The 15,621-nt window shown below is 55.8% G+C and overlaps 1 protein-coding gene across 2 annotated transcripts; it reads left to right on the top strand.

Moving 5' to 3' along the window:
* Nucleotides 1–608: 608 nt before the first annotated feature.
* Nucleotides 609–15,360, top strand: WDR81 (WD repeat domain 81). Of its 2 annotated transcripts, none has more exons than XM_080827362.1 (10): nt 609–4,512; nt 8,867–8,974; nt 9,226–9,416; nt 9,536–9,726; nt 10,016–10,181; nt 10,271–10,436; nt 11,101–11,787; nt 12,456–12,601; nt 12,882–13,061; nt 14,122–15,360. In XM_080827362.1, the coding sequence occupies exons 1-10, from the start codon at nt 834–836 to the stop codon at nt 14,440–14,442; spliced, it is 5,835 nt and encodes a 1,944-aa protein (XP_080683488.1). In that variant the 5' UTR covers nt 609–833; the 3' UTR covers nt 14,443–15,360. The 2 variants fall into 2 exon arrangements, 1 of the variants encoding a protein (XP_080683488.1); XR_013968222.1 differs by having other exon boundaries at nt 693–4,512; nt 10,271–10,381.
* The last annotated feature ends 261 nt before the right edge of the window (nt 15,361–15,621 follow it).

The raw sequence follows: 15,621 nt of genomic DNA, 5'->3' as shown, positions 1-15,621 counted from the left end.
AGGGAGGACTCTAGGGCAGAAAATTTGTGAACCAGATGCCAAGTTTCCATTCTGCCACTTGGGCAAGTCTCTTTGGTGGCGCTTGGTTACCACTTGTAAAATATAAACAATATTACTATCTTTTCTACTTCAGGGGTTGTGTAAAGACCAGATGTAATGTTATTGAAGAAATGTGTTGGAAAACTAAAAGCTGGTTCATTTGGTAGGTAGCATGGAGGCGCTGAAGGGACTTAATGCCAAAAGCCCCAGCTCAGCCTGCGGTTTCTTATCTGTAAAACCAGAGGAGCGTGGGATCAGCCCGCTAAAGGCTGGAATCTCCGGGAAAATCCTTCTCAGATCCGCGTTCTGGTGCATGCAGGAGGAAGCAGGGAAGGGAGGGGAGATCTCGTGGGCCGTTCAGCAACCCCCTCCCCTGCACCCCCAGGAAACGAAGCCGCCACCTGACCAGAGCAGAGCGCGGAGAGGGAGGGCACCGCGGCCTGCCAGGCGGTGGCGCCGGCGGGAGGCGCGGTCCGGCCGGCCCCTCCGAGCCACGTGCGGTTGTTTCCGTGCGGGGGCGATCACGTGATCCCCGTCAGCTGACCGGTCACGGCTGAGCCCGACTCAGGTGCCCCGCAGCCCCTGCCCGGCTGCGCCTGGAGCGCAGGACTTTGCAGAAGGGTAAGAGCGTCCCCGGCCTCCCCTCCTCTGTTCCCGGCCCATCCCCCGCCGCCTTGGCCTCAGCCCCGGTCCCTCTCCCATCCCTCCCCGCCCGGCCTGGCACCCCGGAAGCCGTCGCGGGCAGGGCCGTGGCCGGGCTCAGCCCCGCGCTGCCCCCAGGCGGCCGGGAGGGGATGGCTCTGGGGAGCAAGGGGCGGGAAGTCCCTCTTACCCACGGGGCGCACGGCTGGTCCCCGCCTCCAAGCCCGGACATGGAGGAGCTGCTCCAGAGCGTGGAGAGGGACCTGAACATCGATGCCCGGCAGCTGGCTCCGGCCCCGGGTGGCACCCACGTGGTGGCCCTAGTGCCCGCGCGCTGGCTGGCCAGCCTCCGCGAGCGCCGGCTGCCCCCCGGACCCTGTCCCCGGGCAGAGGGCCTGAGCGAGGCGGAAGTGAGGACTCTCCTGCAGCGGTCCGTGCAGAAGCTGCCCCACGGCTGGACGCGCGTGGAGGTGCACGGGCTGCGGAAACGGAGGCTGTCCTACCCCCTGGGCGGCGGCTTGCCCTCTGAGGAGGGCTCCAGCAGCCCTGAGACCCTCACTCGCTTCATGCAGGATGTGGCTGCCCAGAATTATCACAACCTGTGGCGCCATGCTTACCGCACCTACGGGCAGCCCTACAGTCATAGCCCTGCCCCTTCAGCTGTCCGCGCGTTGGACTTAGTCCGACAGGCTCTGCAGAGGGTCTATGGTTGTTCCTTCCTGTCCGTGGGTGAGTTTACCCAGGGCCCGTTATCTGCAAGAGAGGGTGCCTGTCCCCCTCGGGGCAACCTGGCCTGTCCCAGTCTTCTGCGAGCTGAGGCTCTGCTCGAGTCTCCAGAGATGCTGTACGTGGTACACCCATATGTGCAGTTCTCCCTGCACGATGTTGTCACCTTCAGCCCTGCCAAGCTGACCAACAGCCAAGCCAAGGTGCTTTTCATTCTCTTCCGTGTGCTGAGGGCCATGGATGCCTGTCACCGCCAGGGACTGGCCTGCGGGGCCCTAACTTTGCACCACATCGCCATAGACGAAAAGCTTTGCAGTGAGCTCCGGCTGGACCTGAGTGCTTACGAGAGGCCTCAGGAGGATGAGAATGAAAAGAGCCCTGTGGCAAGGAATGGGCCAGGTGTCGGACCTGGAGGCGAGGGAGGAGAGGGACCTGGGTGTCCCACCTGCCGGGAGGAACTTCGGGGTCTTGTGCTAGATTGGGTTCATGGCCGCATCAGCAACTTCCACTACCTCATGCAGCTAAACAGGTTGGCGGGTCGACGGCAGGGCGATCCCAACTACCACCCAGTGCTGCCCTGGGTGGTGGACTTCACCACCCCCCACGGGCGCTTTCGAGACCTCCGCAAGTCCAAGTTCCGCCTCAACAAGGGGGACAAGCAGCTGGACTTCACATATGAGATGACGAGGCAGGCATTTGTAGCCGGTGGCGCGGGGGGCGGGGAGCCACCTCACGTTCCTCACCACATCTCAGACGTGCTCTCCGACATCACATATTACGTGTACAAGGCTCGGCGGACACCCCGCTCCGTGCTCTGTGGACACGTGCGGGCACAGTGGGAGCCCCACGAGTATCCTGCCAGCATGGAGCGCATGCAGAGCTGGACACCTGATGAGTGCATCCCTGAGTTCTATGCCGATCCCTCGATCTTCTCCTCCATCCACCCGGACATGCCTGACCTGGATGTGCCGGCCTGGTGCAGCTCCAGCCACGAGTTCGTGTCCGCCCACCGGGCCCTGTTGGAGAGCCGAGAGGTGTCCCAGGACCTTCACCATTGGATCGACCTCACCTTTGGCTACAAACTGCAGGGCAAGGAAGCTGTGAAAGAGAAGAACGTGTGTCTGCACCTGGTGGATGCCCACACCCACCTGACCAGCTATGGCGTCGTACAGCTCTTTGATCAGCCGCACCCCCAGCGCCTGGCTGGGGCTCCTGCCCTAGCCCCTGAGCCCCCACTCATTCCCAGAGTGTTGTTCCAGACCATCCAGGAGAGCACCGGCCAGGAGGACTTACCAGGACAGCTTACGAATGGGGCGGGCAGGCTGGTTTTGGAGGGCACTCCCTGCGAGGCTGGCTGGGCCAGAGACAGGCCCGGGGCAGGGGAAGATGACTTGGAACAGGCCACGGAAGCTCTGGATTCCATCTCCCTTGCGGGGAAAGCCGGTGACCAGCTAGGCTCCTCTTCCTTTGTCTCCAGTCAAGCCCCACCAGGCCTCCTGTCTTTCTCAGTGGCCTCAGCCTCTCGGCCAGGCCGCAGGAACAAACCTGCCAGCGCAGACACTGGGGAAGGGGATGAGGGGAAGATCCTTCTTCCCGAGGGCTTCAATCCTATGCAGGCCCTGGAAGGGCTGGAGAAACTTGGCAACTTTCTGACCAAAGGCCTTGGGAGCCAACTGGAAGTGCCTGAGCAGCCCCAGATCCAGCCACCCGTACAACTGCGGGAACTTCTCCATCGGGACATGCAGGCGCTGGGGGTCCTGTTGGCTGAGATGGTGTTTGCCACCAGGGTCCGAATGCTGCCGCCTGACGCCTCTTTGTGGGTACGCTTTGAGGCCGTCCGGGGGCTCTGCCTGCGTCACCCCAAGGAGGTCCCCGTGTCTTTGAAGCCCGTGCTGGACAAACTCCTGCAGCTGAGTGGACCCGAAGGCCCTGTGGTGGCAGGGAGGGGCAAACTAGCCCCACTCTTTGAGTACAGGCCGGTCTCCCAGGGATTGCCCCCTCCCTGCCCGGCCCAGCTCCTCAGCCCCTTCAGCTCTGTGGTTCCCTTTCCCCCGTACTTCCCAGCGCTACACAAGTTCATCCTCCTGTATCAGGCAAGACGCGTGGAGGACGAGGCCCAGGGGCGGGAGCTGGTGTTCTCGCTGTGGCAGCAACTGGGGGCAGTGCTGAGTGACATCACCCCGGAGGGTCTGGAGATCCTGCTGCCCTTTGTGCTTTCACTCATGTCTGAGGAGCACACGGCCGTGTACGCAGCCTGGTACCTCTTTGAACCGGTTGCTAAGGCCCTGGGCCCCAGAAATGCTAATAAGTACCTCCTGAAACCTCTCATTGGTGCCTACGAGAGCCCCTGCAGGTTACACGGCCGCTTCTACTTGTACACTGACTGCTTTGTGGCCCAGCTGATGGTGCGGCTGGGCCTGCAGGCCTTTCTCATCCACCTGCTGCCCCACGTCTTACAGGTGCTGGCTGGTGTGGAGGCCTCCCAGGAGGAAAGCAAGGGCCTGGTGGGTGCCCCGGAGGATGAGGAGAGTGAGCTCCCGGGGGCCAGGCCCAGCTCTTGTGCTTTTAGGGAGGAGATGCCGATGGTTGGTGAGCCTGCAGCGTCCTCGGGCCTGGGGCTTCCAGACTACACGTCTGGCGTCAGCTTCCACGACCAGGCCTATCTCCCTGAGACCGAGGACTTCCAGGCTGGGCTCTATGTGGCGGAGTCCCCACAGCCCCAGGAAGCCGAGGCTGTGAGCCTGGGTCGGCTGAGTGACAAGAGCAGCACCAGCGAGACCTCCCTGGGCGAGGAGCGGGCTGCCGAGGAAGGGGGTGCTCCCGTGGACAAGAGCAGCCTCAGGTCAGGCGACAGCAGTCAGGACTTGAAGCAGAGCGAGGGCTCAGAGGAGGAAGAGGAGGAGGACGAAGGCTGTGTGGTGGTGTTGGAGGAGGAGGAGGGGGATGGGGAGCAAGACGAGATCACCAGGGCCTCTGAACTCACTCTCTCTGACACTGTGCTGTCCATGGATACGGTGGTGGCCCGCGGTGGCGAGACAGATGGGGAGGAAGAAGAGGAGCCACTAACTGAGCAGTCGGAGGGCAAAGAACAGAAGATCCTCCTCGGTGAGTTCTCAGGCCTTAAGGTGTTGGTCAAACAGTCCTCTGGTCATTTATTTATTTATTGAACTAAGTAAGCTTTACACCCAGCATGGGACTCCCAACGCATGACCCTGAGATCAAGAGTCCCATGTTCTTCTGACTGAGCCAGCCGGGCGCCCTGTGGGTGTTTTTTTGTTTTGTTTTGTTTTATTTATTTATTTATTTATTTTAATTTAAATTCCAGTATGTTTAACCTGGAGTGTTTTCTTAGTTTTCAGGTGTACAATATAGTGTTTCACCAATTCTATGCAAGACTCTGGGCTCATCACGACACAAGTACTCCTTAATCCCCATCACCTCTTTTCTCCACCCCATCCCCTCTTCCCCTCTGGAGTTTGTTCTCTAGAGTTAAGAGTCTTTTTTTTTTTTTTTGGTTTCTCTTTCTCTTTTTCCTTTGCCTTTTTTTTTTTTTTAAAGATTTAGTTATTTGAGAGAGAGCACATGCAGAGGGACAGGGAGAGAACACACTAAGCAGACTCTGCATCGATCACCGAGCCCAATGCAGTGCTCAGTCTCACGACCCTGAGATCATGATCTGAGCCGAAACCAAGAGTCGGACCCTCACCGACTGCCCCACCCAGGCACCCCATGCTCTTGTTTGTTTCTTAAATTCCACCTGTGAGTGAGATCATATGGGATTGGTCTCTCTCTCCGACTTTTTTTGCTTGGCATTATACTCTCAGTCCATTCATGTTGTTGGGCGTGGCAGGGTATGATTCTTTTTAAAGCCTGAATAATATTCCACTTATATATATACTGCGTCTTATTTTTAAAGACTTTTTTGGTGAGGATCAGAGAGGGAGAGAGCACAGACAAGAGGAGCAGCAGGCAGAGGGAGAAGCAGGCTCTCTGCTGAGTGAGGAGCCCGATGCAGGAGTCAATCCCAGGACCCCGGGATCATGATCTGAGCTGAAAGCAGACACTTAACTGACTGAGTCACCCAGGCACAACTATACTACATTTTCTGTATCCATTCATCTATCAGTGGACACTTGGACTGCTTCCATAGTTTGTCTGTTGTAAATAATGCTGCAAAAACAGGGGTGCATGTATCCCTTTGATTTAGTGTTTTTGTATTTTGGGGGTGAACACCAATAGTGCAGTTATTGGATCACTACCCTATAGTACTATTTTTAACTTTTTAAAAAAGATTTTATTTATTTACTAGAGAGAGAGAAAGAATGAATGGGGGCAGGGAAGGGAAAGAGGGGGAATTAGACTCCCCTCTCAGCAGGGAGCCCGATGCAGGGCTCGATCCCAGGACCCTGGGATCATGACCTGAGCTGAAGGCAGACGCTGAGCCAACTGAGCTACCCAGGCACCCTGATATTATAGTTTTAATTTGCATCTCCCTGATGATGAGTGATATTGAGCATCTTTTCATGTGTCTGTTGGCCATCTGGATATCTTCTTTGGGGAAATGTCTGTTCATGTCTTCTGTCCGTTTTTTAGTTGGATTATTTGTGTTTTGGGTGTTGACTTGTAGCAGTTCTTTATATATTTTGGATACTAAGCCTTTATCAGATCTGTCATTTGCAGATATGTTCTCCCATTCTTTAGGGTACCCTTTAGTTTTATTGATTGTTTCCTTAGCAGTGCTGAAGCTTTTTATTTTGATGTCGTCCCAGTAGTTTATTTTTGCCTGTGCTCTCTTCTAGGATTTTTATGGTTTCAGTTCTCATATTTAGGTCTTTAATCCATTTTGAGTTTCTTTTTTTTATTTTTTTCTCACCGTATTTTATTTTTGTGTATGGTGTAAGAAAGTGGGCCAGTTTGATTCCTTTTTTTATTTTTATTTTTGTAGGCTCCATGCCAGGTGGAGCCCAGTGTGGGGCTTGAACTCAAGACCCTGAGGTCAAGACCTGAGCTGAAATCAAGAGTAGGACGGTTAGCTGACTGAGCCATCCAAGCATCCCCAGTTTGAGTCTTTTGCATGTAGCTGTCCAGTTTTTTTGCCATTTGTTGAAAAAATTGTCTTTTTCCTATTGTATAGTCTTTTCCTCCTTTGTTGAAGATCAGTTGACCATATAATTGTGGGTTTATTTCTGGTTTTTCTATTTTGTTCCATTGATCTTTGTGTCTGTTTTGTGCCAGTATCATACTATTATGATTGCTACAGCTTTGTAATATAACTTGAAGTCTGGAATTGTGATGCCTCCAGCTTTGCTTTGCTTTTTCAAGATTGCTTTGGCTATTCGGGTTCCTTTATGGTTCCATAATAATTTTAGGGTTGTTTGTACTTGTTCTGCGAAAAATGCTGTTGGTATTTTGATAGAGATTGCATTAAATTTGTAGACTGCTTTGGGTAGTTTAGACATTTAACAATATCCGTTTTTCCAATCCATGAACATGGAATGCTTTTCCATTTCTTTGTGTTGTCTTCAATTTCTTTTGTCAATGTTTTATATTTTTCAAAGTATAGGTCTTTTACCTCTTTGGTTAAATTTATTCCTAAGCATTGTATTTTTTTGGTGCAATTTTAAATGTGATTCTTAATTTCATTTTCTGTTGCTTTATTATTAGCGTATAGAAGTGCAACTGATTTCTGTACTTTGATTTTGGATCCTGTAACTTTACTGGATTCATTTATCTGTTCCAGTAGTTTTTTGGTTTTGAGTCTTTATGGTTTTCTGTATATAGTGTCAGTTCACCTACAAATAGTGAAAGTTTTACTTCTTCTTTTACTTCTTCCTTACCAATTTGGATGCCTTTTATTTCTTTTTGTTGTCTGATTGCTGTGGTTTGAATTTCCAGTGGTGAGACTGGACATCATTGTCTTATTCCTGACCTTAGAGGAAAAGCTCCTAGTTTTTCCCCATTGAGGATGATATTTGCTGTGGGTTTTTCACATAAGGCTTTTATTGTGTTGAGGTATGTTCCCTCTAAGCCTTCTTTGTTGAGGGTTTTAATCATGAATGGGTGTTGTACTTTGTTAAATGCTTTTTCTGCATCTGTTAAAATGATCATATGTTTTTTTTTCCTTTTTAAAAGATTTTATTTATTTGTTTGGTAGTGAGAAAGAGAGAGAGAGCACATGCACAAGTAGGGGGAGCAGCAGGCAGAGGGAGAAGCGGGCCTCCCACTGAGCGGGGAGCCCGATGAGGGCTCAATCCCAGGACCCTGGGATCATGACCTGAGCCAAAGGCAGACACTTAACGACTGAGCCACCCAGGTGTCCCTTACTCTGGTTTTCATTCAGCATTTCTAAGTACCTCATCTGCGCCAAGGAGTGGATGGAACAGATTCACGTGTGGTACAGGTGTGGGCCTTCTTTCCTGGAGCTTACTCCTAGCAGAGGAGGGTACCTTAGGTAAAGTAATGCTATAAAGAACAGGGCTAGGTACTACAAGGAACTATAAGTAGGGCTTGGATCTAGTTTTCAGGGGTCAGAGAGGCTTCCATGAAAGTAGAGTCAGGGATGCCTGGGTGGCTCCGTCAGTTAAGCGTCTGCCTTTGGCTCAGGTCATGATCTCAGGGTCCTGGTCCTGGTCCTCAGCAGGCAGCCTGCTTCTTCCTCTCCCTCTGCCCTTCCACCTCCACTTGTGCTCTCTCTCTAATAAATAAATAAAATCTTTAGGAGGAAAAGAAGAGATAGAGACAGTTGAGGTCCAGTGAATAGGAGGTAGCAAGGCAAAAATGGTAGGGTCTGTGGTGGGAAGAGCATACCAGGCAGAGGGATCAGCATGTGTGAGGTTCTGTGACTCCATTAAAGAAGCAGTAAAAAGGGATGCCTGGGTGGCTCAGTCCGTTAAGCCACTGCCTTTGGCTCGGGTCATGATCCCAGGGTCCTGGGATGGAGTCCCTCATCAGGGTCCTTGCTCAGCAGGGAGCCTGCTTCTCTCACTGCCTCTGCCTGCCGCTCTGCCTGCTTGTGAGCTGTCTCTCTCTCTCTCTCTCTGACAAATAAATAAATAAAATCTAAAAAAAAAAAAAAAGAGAGAGAGAAGCAGTGAAAGGCTGGCTTGGTTAGACAGGGAGACTGGGGGGAAGAAGAGGGAGCACAGGCCATAGTGCGAGGGAGCTGGGGCCTGGCCAGGCCTCATTTAGCAGCTTAAGAAGATTCACTGAAAGGATGACCTTTCTGCAATTTGTACCCGAGGGGAGGATTCTGGAGCAGCCTGGAAGCCAGGGTCACCTGGGGCAGTTCTAAAGCCACAGGTCCCCTCTGGCACTGTGAAATAGATGGTGGTGGTATGGGGCACCGGCTGCTTGGCAGGTTTGCACCCAGGATTGGCTAGGAGGGGTGCCGTGGGGTGGGGTGAGAGGAGCGGCAAGCCACCGTTATCTGATGAGCTCAGGGCCTGCTCCTGCCTTGCAGATACGGCCTGCAAGATGGTCCGCTGGCTGTCTGCCAGGCTTGGCCCCACTGTGGCCTCTCGCTATGTGGCCCGGAACCTGCTCCGCTTGCTGACATCTTGCTACGTTGGTAAGGCCTGCAGTCGGTGCTGGAGAGGGGGCTCCATCTCAGACCCTCTGTCCATCCTGTAGGGCATCCTTCCCACTTCCACGTCCCTGCCAGGTCCCGGGTCCCGGTCTGTAAGCTACTTCCTTCCTCGGGTAGGGCATGGTGTGGGCCCCAGGCTAGAGGGAATGGGATTGGCTACCCTAGTTCCTGGAAGACTGACCTCCCCACTGCCTGCCATGAGCTGCTCAAGGTTGCTGGTTCTTCCTCGGCAGGGCCCACTCGGCAGCAGTTCACGATGAGCAGCGGAGAGAGCCCCCCGCTGAGTGCGGGCAACATCTACCAGAAGAGGCCGGTCTTGGGCGATATAGTGTCTGGGCCTGTGCTCAGCTGCCTCCTGCACATCGCTCATCTGTACGGGGAGCCTGTCCTCACCTACCAGTACCTGCCTTACATCAGCTACCTGGTCAGTCACTGCTGGGGCAGCCTTTAGGGGAGGCCAAGGAGCTTGAGGGCAGACCTGAGCAATCTGGGGGTCCCAGGGGTCCATGGGCAGCCTGGCCCTCATCTACTCTGTGGCCCTAGGTGGCCCCAGGTAGCACCTCAGGCCCCAGTCGACTGAACAGCCGTAAGGAGGCAGGGCTGCTGGCGGCGGTGACCCTGACCCAGAAGATCATCGTGTACCTCTCGGACACCACCCTCATGGACATCCTGCCCCGAATCAGCCACGAGGTCTTACTGCCTGTGCTCAGCTTCCTCACTTCCCTCGTCACTGGGTAGGCTGCTGCACCACCCCTGTGCAGGGAGTAGCCCAGCTGGGGATGCTGCCCAGGAGGGGCTGGGAAGCTTGGGAGTGATACTGGGTGTCAGGAGTCCTGGTTCTGATCCAGCGGTGCGACCCTGAGCAAGCCACACCTCCTCTCTGTGCCTGTTTCCTTATCTCATTCGGGCCAATCAGTCTTGGAGTTCTGTTCATTGAAAGCTTTTTGGTAGATTCTGGGCAAGTCCTGCAGAGTGGGGGGGCAGTGTAAGGGGGGCGCTGGAGCTCGTGTGCTCTCTTTCCAGGTTCCCAAGTGGGGCCCAGGCCCGGACTGTCCTGTGTGTGAAAACCATCAGCCTCATCGCCCTCATATGCCTGCGCATTGGGCAGGAGATGGTCCAGCAGCACCTGAGTGAGCCTGTGGCCACCTTCTTTCAAGTCTTCTCTCAGCTGCACGAGCTTCAGCACCAGGTAGGCAGACCTGCTTCCCTTACCTGGCTGGACTGGGTAGGGCAGGTGCCGTGAACTTAGCTGACTTTCCTGGGCTGTCCTGCCCCCAGGATCTAAAGCAGGATGCTGTGGGCCGCAGCGAGGGCCAGCTGCCGGAGGTGGCTTTCTCCGACGGGCAGCAGCAGCTAGTGGACCCCAGCCTGCTGGACGAGCTGCAGAAGGTGTTCACCTTGGAGATGGCGTACACAATCTACGTGCCCTTCTCCTGCCTGTTGGGTACTGCCCTGTCACATTCCCTTGCAAAGCCTTCGTGGCTCTGTCTCTTCCCCCGGGAGGGCTCCGTGCTCCCCTTGCCCCCCCAGACCCTGTAGCTGGTCTTCATCACAGTGTTGTGCATCAGACCTCACCATCCCAAGGTGACACATAAACAGAGAGTGAGCATTAGCCAGCAGGGAGGCATGGGAGCTGGTCTAGAGGATCCCTGGGGAAGGGAGGGGCCTTGGGCCGATGTACGGACATCTCTAGGAGTTTCTGGGAGGAATAAGTAGCCCACTGTCTGTGTAGACTCAGACTACACTGTGCAGGCCTGACACTGCTGCATGGTTATGTGTGTTGTCTCCCTGAATGGGAAGAACGGCCCTGTGGTCAGATACGTTATTGTTCCTCCACTGAAATCTGGGTCCTGAGAGGGGGAGCACCAGCTGTCTTTCTCACCATTCTGTTTCCCATGTGCCACATGGTGCCTAGCACATATAGAGGATGCGCATGTGAGCAAATCCACATCTTCCTAGGGAAGAAACAGGCTCAGAGATGAAGAGTTGCTTGCCCAGAGTTCCACAGCCAGCACCTGCCCTGTCTTCTGTTCCCAAGCTTTGGCGGGGTGGTGGCAGCTGCCCACCATCTTCCATGATCTTAGGATTACTCCCACTCCCCCATCTAGGTGACATCATCCGGAAGATCGTCCCTAACCACGAGCTGGTTGGGGAACTGGCGGGGCTGTATCTGGAGAGCATCAGCCCAAGCAGTCGCAGCCTGGCCAGCGTGGAACCCGCCGTGCCCAACACGGGCCCCGAGTGGGACACCCAGAGTGGGGGCGGCCCACGGGATGACAGCCACTCAGGGACCTTTGGAAGCGTTCTGGTCGGGAACCGCATCCAGATTCCTGACGACCCACAGCCCGAGAGCCCTGGCTTGCTGGGCCCCGTCCCGGGGCCGGGCAGTGGGGGTATCAGCAGCGAGGAGGACAACGCACTGAAGCGGGAGCTGCCCCGGAGCACCCACGGGCTGAGCGGGAACTGGCTCGCATACTGGCAGTACGAGATTGGCGTGAGCCAGCAGGACGCCCACTTTCACTTCCACCAGATCCGCCTGCAGAGCTTCCCGGGCCACTCGGGGGCCGTCAAGTGTGTGGCACCCCTGAGCAGTGAGGACTTCTTCCTGAGTGGCAGTAAGGACCGCACAGTGCGCCTCTGGCCGCTCTACAACTCAGGGGATGGCACCAGTGAGACAGCTCCTCGCCTCGTCTACGCCCAGCACCGCAAGAGCGTCTTCTTCGTGGGCCAGCTCGAGGCCCCACAGTACGTGGTGAGCTGCGACGGGGCCGTGCACGTCTGGGACCCCTTCACAGGTGAGTGGGTTGTGAGGCCTGTTCTCTTGCTGCCATCCTGGGCGCTGCCGGGCCTCTGGGTTTGAGGACCCAGGGTTGGGCGGTTGGGGTGTAATGGTATAGGGGGTGTGGTGATCCAGTGAGGCCACACAGAGGAGCAGTTGGACCTGAGTTTGAATTGGTTTTGCCAACTTATTTGCTGGGTGACCTTGTGCAAATCACCTTGCTGCTGGAAGCATTAATTTTCCTGATCTGTAAAATGGGAATCAGAACAGGGTTAGAAGATGATGCACATAGGAGTTTGGCTTAACATGTAGCTTGTCATACAGGTTTGGCAAATGGTTGCTTGATTGTATTTTGGCATCATGGGGGAGGAGAAGTAAGGTTAATAAGGTTTTTGAAGGGGGAGGGGATTGAGTAGTGTTGAAGTAGACTGAGGAGAAGTAGTGTTTGATCAGGGGGCACCGTGGGAAAAGAAGAGGTTGCTCCGGGGACCAGAGCCTGGCCTGGCCACAGAAGCAGGAAGGTGGGAGAGTCAAAAAGTATCTTCAGCATTTTCTGAGGTCCTCTGGAATATGAGTAGCAGATCCAGGGTAGGTCAGGGAGATAGGGGTAGATAGATAGATAGATAGTTGGGGTGCTTCTTTCAGCTTCTGGTACCCCAGATCCACGGTGCCTTTCCTTCCCAGGGAAGACCCTCCGCATGATGGAGCCATGGGACAGCCGCGTGCCCCTGACTGCTGTGGCTGTCATGCCCGCCCCCCATACCAGCATCACCATGGCCAGCTCTGACTCCACCCTGCGCTTCGTGGACTGCAGGAAGCCTGGCCTGCAGGTCAGGGCCGTCCGGTTCCCTGAGCCCGGGCCTGGATGCCCAGCAGAGAGGAGAGACCCCAAAGAGAGAAGGCCAGAGTATCGTTTAGACCAATGACCCACAGCAGCAAACCCTGAGTGGGGGGTGGGACTGACCTGAGATGGAGAGGGGGGCCCTCTGCTTGATAGAGGGGGCGGGGATAAAGGATCAGGCCTTTCAACTGTGTGGGCTTGGGAGGGAGCAGGACCTCAGGGAGAAATGGGTTGGGGTGGCACTTTAGCTCATCTCCCTCTGTCTGCAGCACGAGTTCCGCCTCGGCGGAGGGCTGAACCCTGGCCTTGTCCGCTCCCTGGCCGTCAGCCCCAGTGGCCGTAGCGTGGTGGCTGGCTTCTCCTCAGGCTTCATGGTGCTCCTGGACACCCGTACTGGCCTGGTTCTGCGTGGCTGGCCGGCCCATGAGGGGGACATCCTGCAGATCAAGGTGATTGACCAGGTCCCTTTCCCCTCCTCACTGCCCAGCCCCAGCCCTGCTCCAGGTCCTCTTAGGGCCCACCCAGGACAGGCTCCAGCTAAGGTAATCTCCCTTTTACCTGCCCCAGGGCTGATGGGCACAGAGGGTTAGGAGCCAGAGGCAGGCCATGGGGGCGGGAAGCGGGGGGTGAGCTGACCCTGCTGCTCCCTGGGGATGTTCTAATGAGTAACCCTTGTCCATATTTGCCTTGCTTGGAGGATCAGGGGTCAGGCCCTGTCCGTGACCCAGTTCAGGTTAAATAAAGCTCAGCTGGGAGGCTGTTTACTGCCCCCAGACCACGGAACAGAGTCCATGTCCCATGCTGGGCTGCCCTCATGGGGGCAGGGGCGTCCCCGCGTGGGGATCCTACCCCTACCCCCGCCCATTCTCAGGCACAGACTTCAGGGAACTGCCTGGGGAGGGACAGCAGGGGAGGGACAGGGCTCTTTGTGGGAGGATATTTCCAGGCAGCTGGCACTCCCTCCCTGTCCTGACTGCAGCTAGGGGACCTGCATTGCCACTGCTAAGGACACACTGGCTCCAGCTGTGTTCAGGACCCCAGGGGGCCCAGGGGTCCAGGTAGCTTTCAGTTCGGACCTTCCAGGGATGCATTCGGAGGGCTTTGGGGTCAGCCTGGGTGTTAATCCTGGCAGTGCTACTTACTGGCTCTCTGACCTTGGGAGGATTACTTAACTTCTCTGAGCCTTGGGTTCTTTCTCTGTAAAATGGGAACAACAAGAGCATTTACATCATCGAGTTGTCCTGAAAATTAAATTTGGTAATATGGCATGCCACACATAATGCCTAGAGTGAGCGCCCAAGTTACAGTGATGACTAGGTTAAAGATACCTGAACACAGTGACATCAACCAGCCCTTATATGATGTGGTGGATGAGGCAGCTGGTCTCCTGCCTAGGACCCCTCTGTCTTCCCAGGAGATCCCGTGCAAGTAAACAGAAGACCCTGGAGCTCATTGGGCCCATGGGAGGGCCCGGGTCCGGCTGGCTCAGGCTCTCTTCTCCCCGAGCAGGCAGTGGAGGGCAGCGTCCTGGTCAGCTCCTCCTCTGACCACTCCTTGACCGTGTGGAAGGAGCTGGAACAGAAGCCCACGCACCACTACAAGTCTGCCTCTGACCCCATCCACACCTTCGACCTGTATGGCAGCGAGGTGGTCACCGGCACAGTGGCCAACAAGATCGGCGTCTGCTCCCTACTCGAGCCCCCCTCCCAGGCCACCACCAAGCTCAGCTCTGAGAACTTCCGAGGCACGCTCACCAGCCTGGCCTTGCTGCCCACCAAACGCCACCTTTTGCTAGGCTCGGACAATGGGGTCATCCGCCTCCTGGCGTAGGCTGAGGCAGGGCCGGCCCATGAGGGTGGGCAGACATCCCCCCCAGGAGTCCCTCCCTCACCCGTGTTTTCCCAGCAGCTCCCTCTGCGCAAGCATCAGGCCCCACACCCCGAGTGGCCATGTGGCCTGCAAGCTAGGGGGAGGCAGGAGTCCAGGGTCCCAAACTGCCAGAGCCACCAGTGCTGCCAGAAAGGATCTCCTTCATGGCTTGGGGGAGCTGCTTCCCCTAGTCAGCAGGAAGCAAGAGAGAGAGAGAGAGCATGGGAAAGCATTGCCCTCCCTTCTCCCTGGCTCTGCCCTCTGGGTCTACATGGGGACAGGGAAGCTCTGAGAAGAGGAACAGAGATGGGCCCCGGCCCAGGCAGTCTCCAGCCGAAGATGCCCACACACCTTGCTGAGCTCTCTGTACCCCAGTCTCACAAGGACAGGACAGCTGCTCCAGTCCAGGACACTGATGGTGCTTGGACTCCAGCCTCTAATGAGGGCTGGCTGTGGTCCAGGAGTTAAGGGCCTTGGGCTGGGGTTTAAGTGTCCACCCAGCCAGGCCCTGCCCAGTGTGGGACCAGTAGGGGAAGAAAGAGGACAGGACCAGGGGAGGGAAGAGTGACTGGGCCAGCCGGTGCCTGGCCAGCAGTGACCCCCTGCCTTGCCTGCCCACCCCTCACCACAGTGTTTGTGCCTTGAAACTGAGGAGGCAGCCCCTGGGCCCGGAACCCTCATGGTCCAACACCCTGAGAGAAGGGGTGAGAATGATCTCTGCATCTCAGGTCTCTCCCAGGGGATGGGAAGACCCAGGCATCCTGGGACCCCCATATTCGGGAGCAGAGATGAGGTCTGAGCCCCTGCGCCCCTCCTGCCTCCTCATTATTTGCAATAGATGTAAATATGACCAATAAATCCTTTGGAAGAGCCATGGAACTGAGGGACACTTTTCTTGACGGTGGTTTTAGGGTGGGGAAGAATTACGAGTGGGCAGCTTCCGGGGCCATGAGGAGAGGGTGAGAAGCTGGGCAGGAAGGTGGGAGACAGCCTGATCATTGCCCTTGGGTGCCCCAGGGGACGGGCCTTTTGGTGCATGCAGCCCCAGGCCAGTTTCTTGAACCCTCAGCCTTGGGGGAGGGTAAGGAGGCAGTGTTCCTGCTGGGAGGATGCTGGCTGGGCTGGGGCTCTCTCTCCTCT

This window comes from Martes martes, assembly GCF_963455335.1.
Source record: "Martes martes genome assembly, chromosome: 16".
NCBI lineage: Eukaryota > Metazoa > Chordata > Mammalia > Carnivora > Mustelidae > Martes > Martes martes.
This window is presented reverse-complemented; position numbering and strand designations above follow the sequence as displayed.

What these genes read in the sequence shown, in the direction of transcription:
- WDR81 (XM_080827362.1), top strand. Translation starts at nt 834, where the DNA reads ATGGCTCTGGGGAGCAAGGGGCGGGAAGTCCCTCTTACCCACGGGGCG. An exon ending in CGTCTGGGACCCCTTCACAG is followed by an intron (nt 11,788 to 12,455) that starts GTGAGTGGGTTG and finishes TTTCCTTCCCAG; the next exon opens with GGAAGACCCTCCGCATGATG. An exon ending in GCAGGAAGCCTGGCCTGCAG is followed by an intron (nt 12,602 to 12,881) that starts GTCAGGGCCGTC and finishes CTCTGTCTGCAG; the next exon opens with CACGAGTTCCGCCTCGGCGG.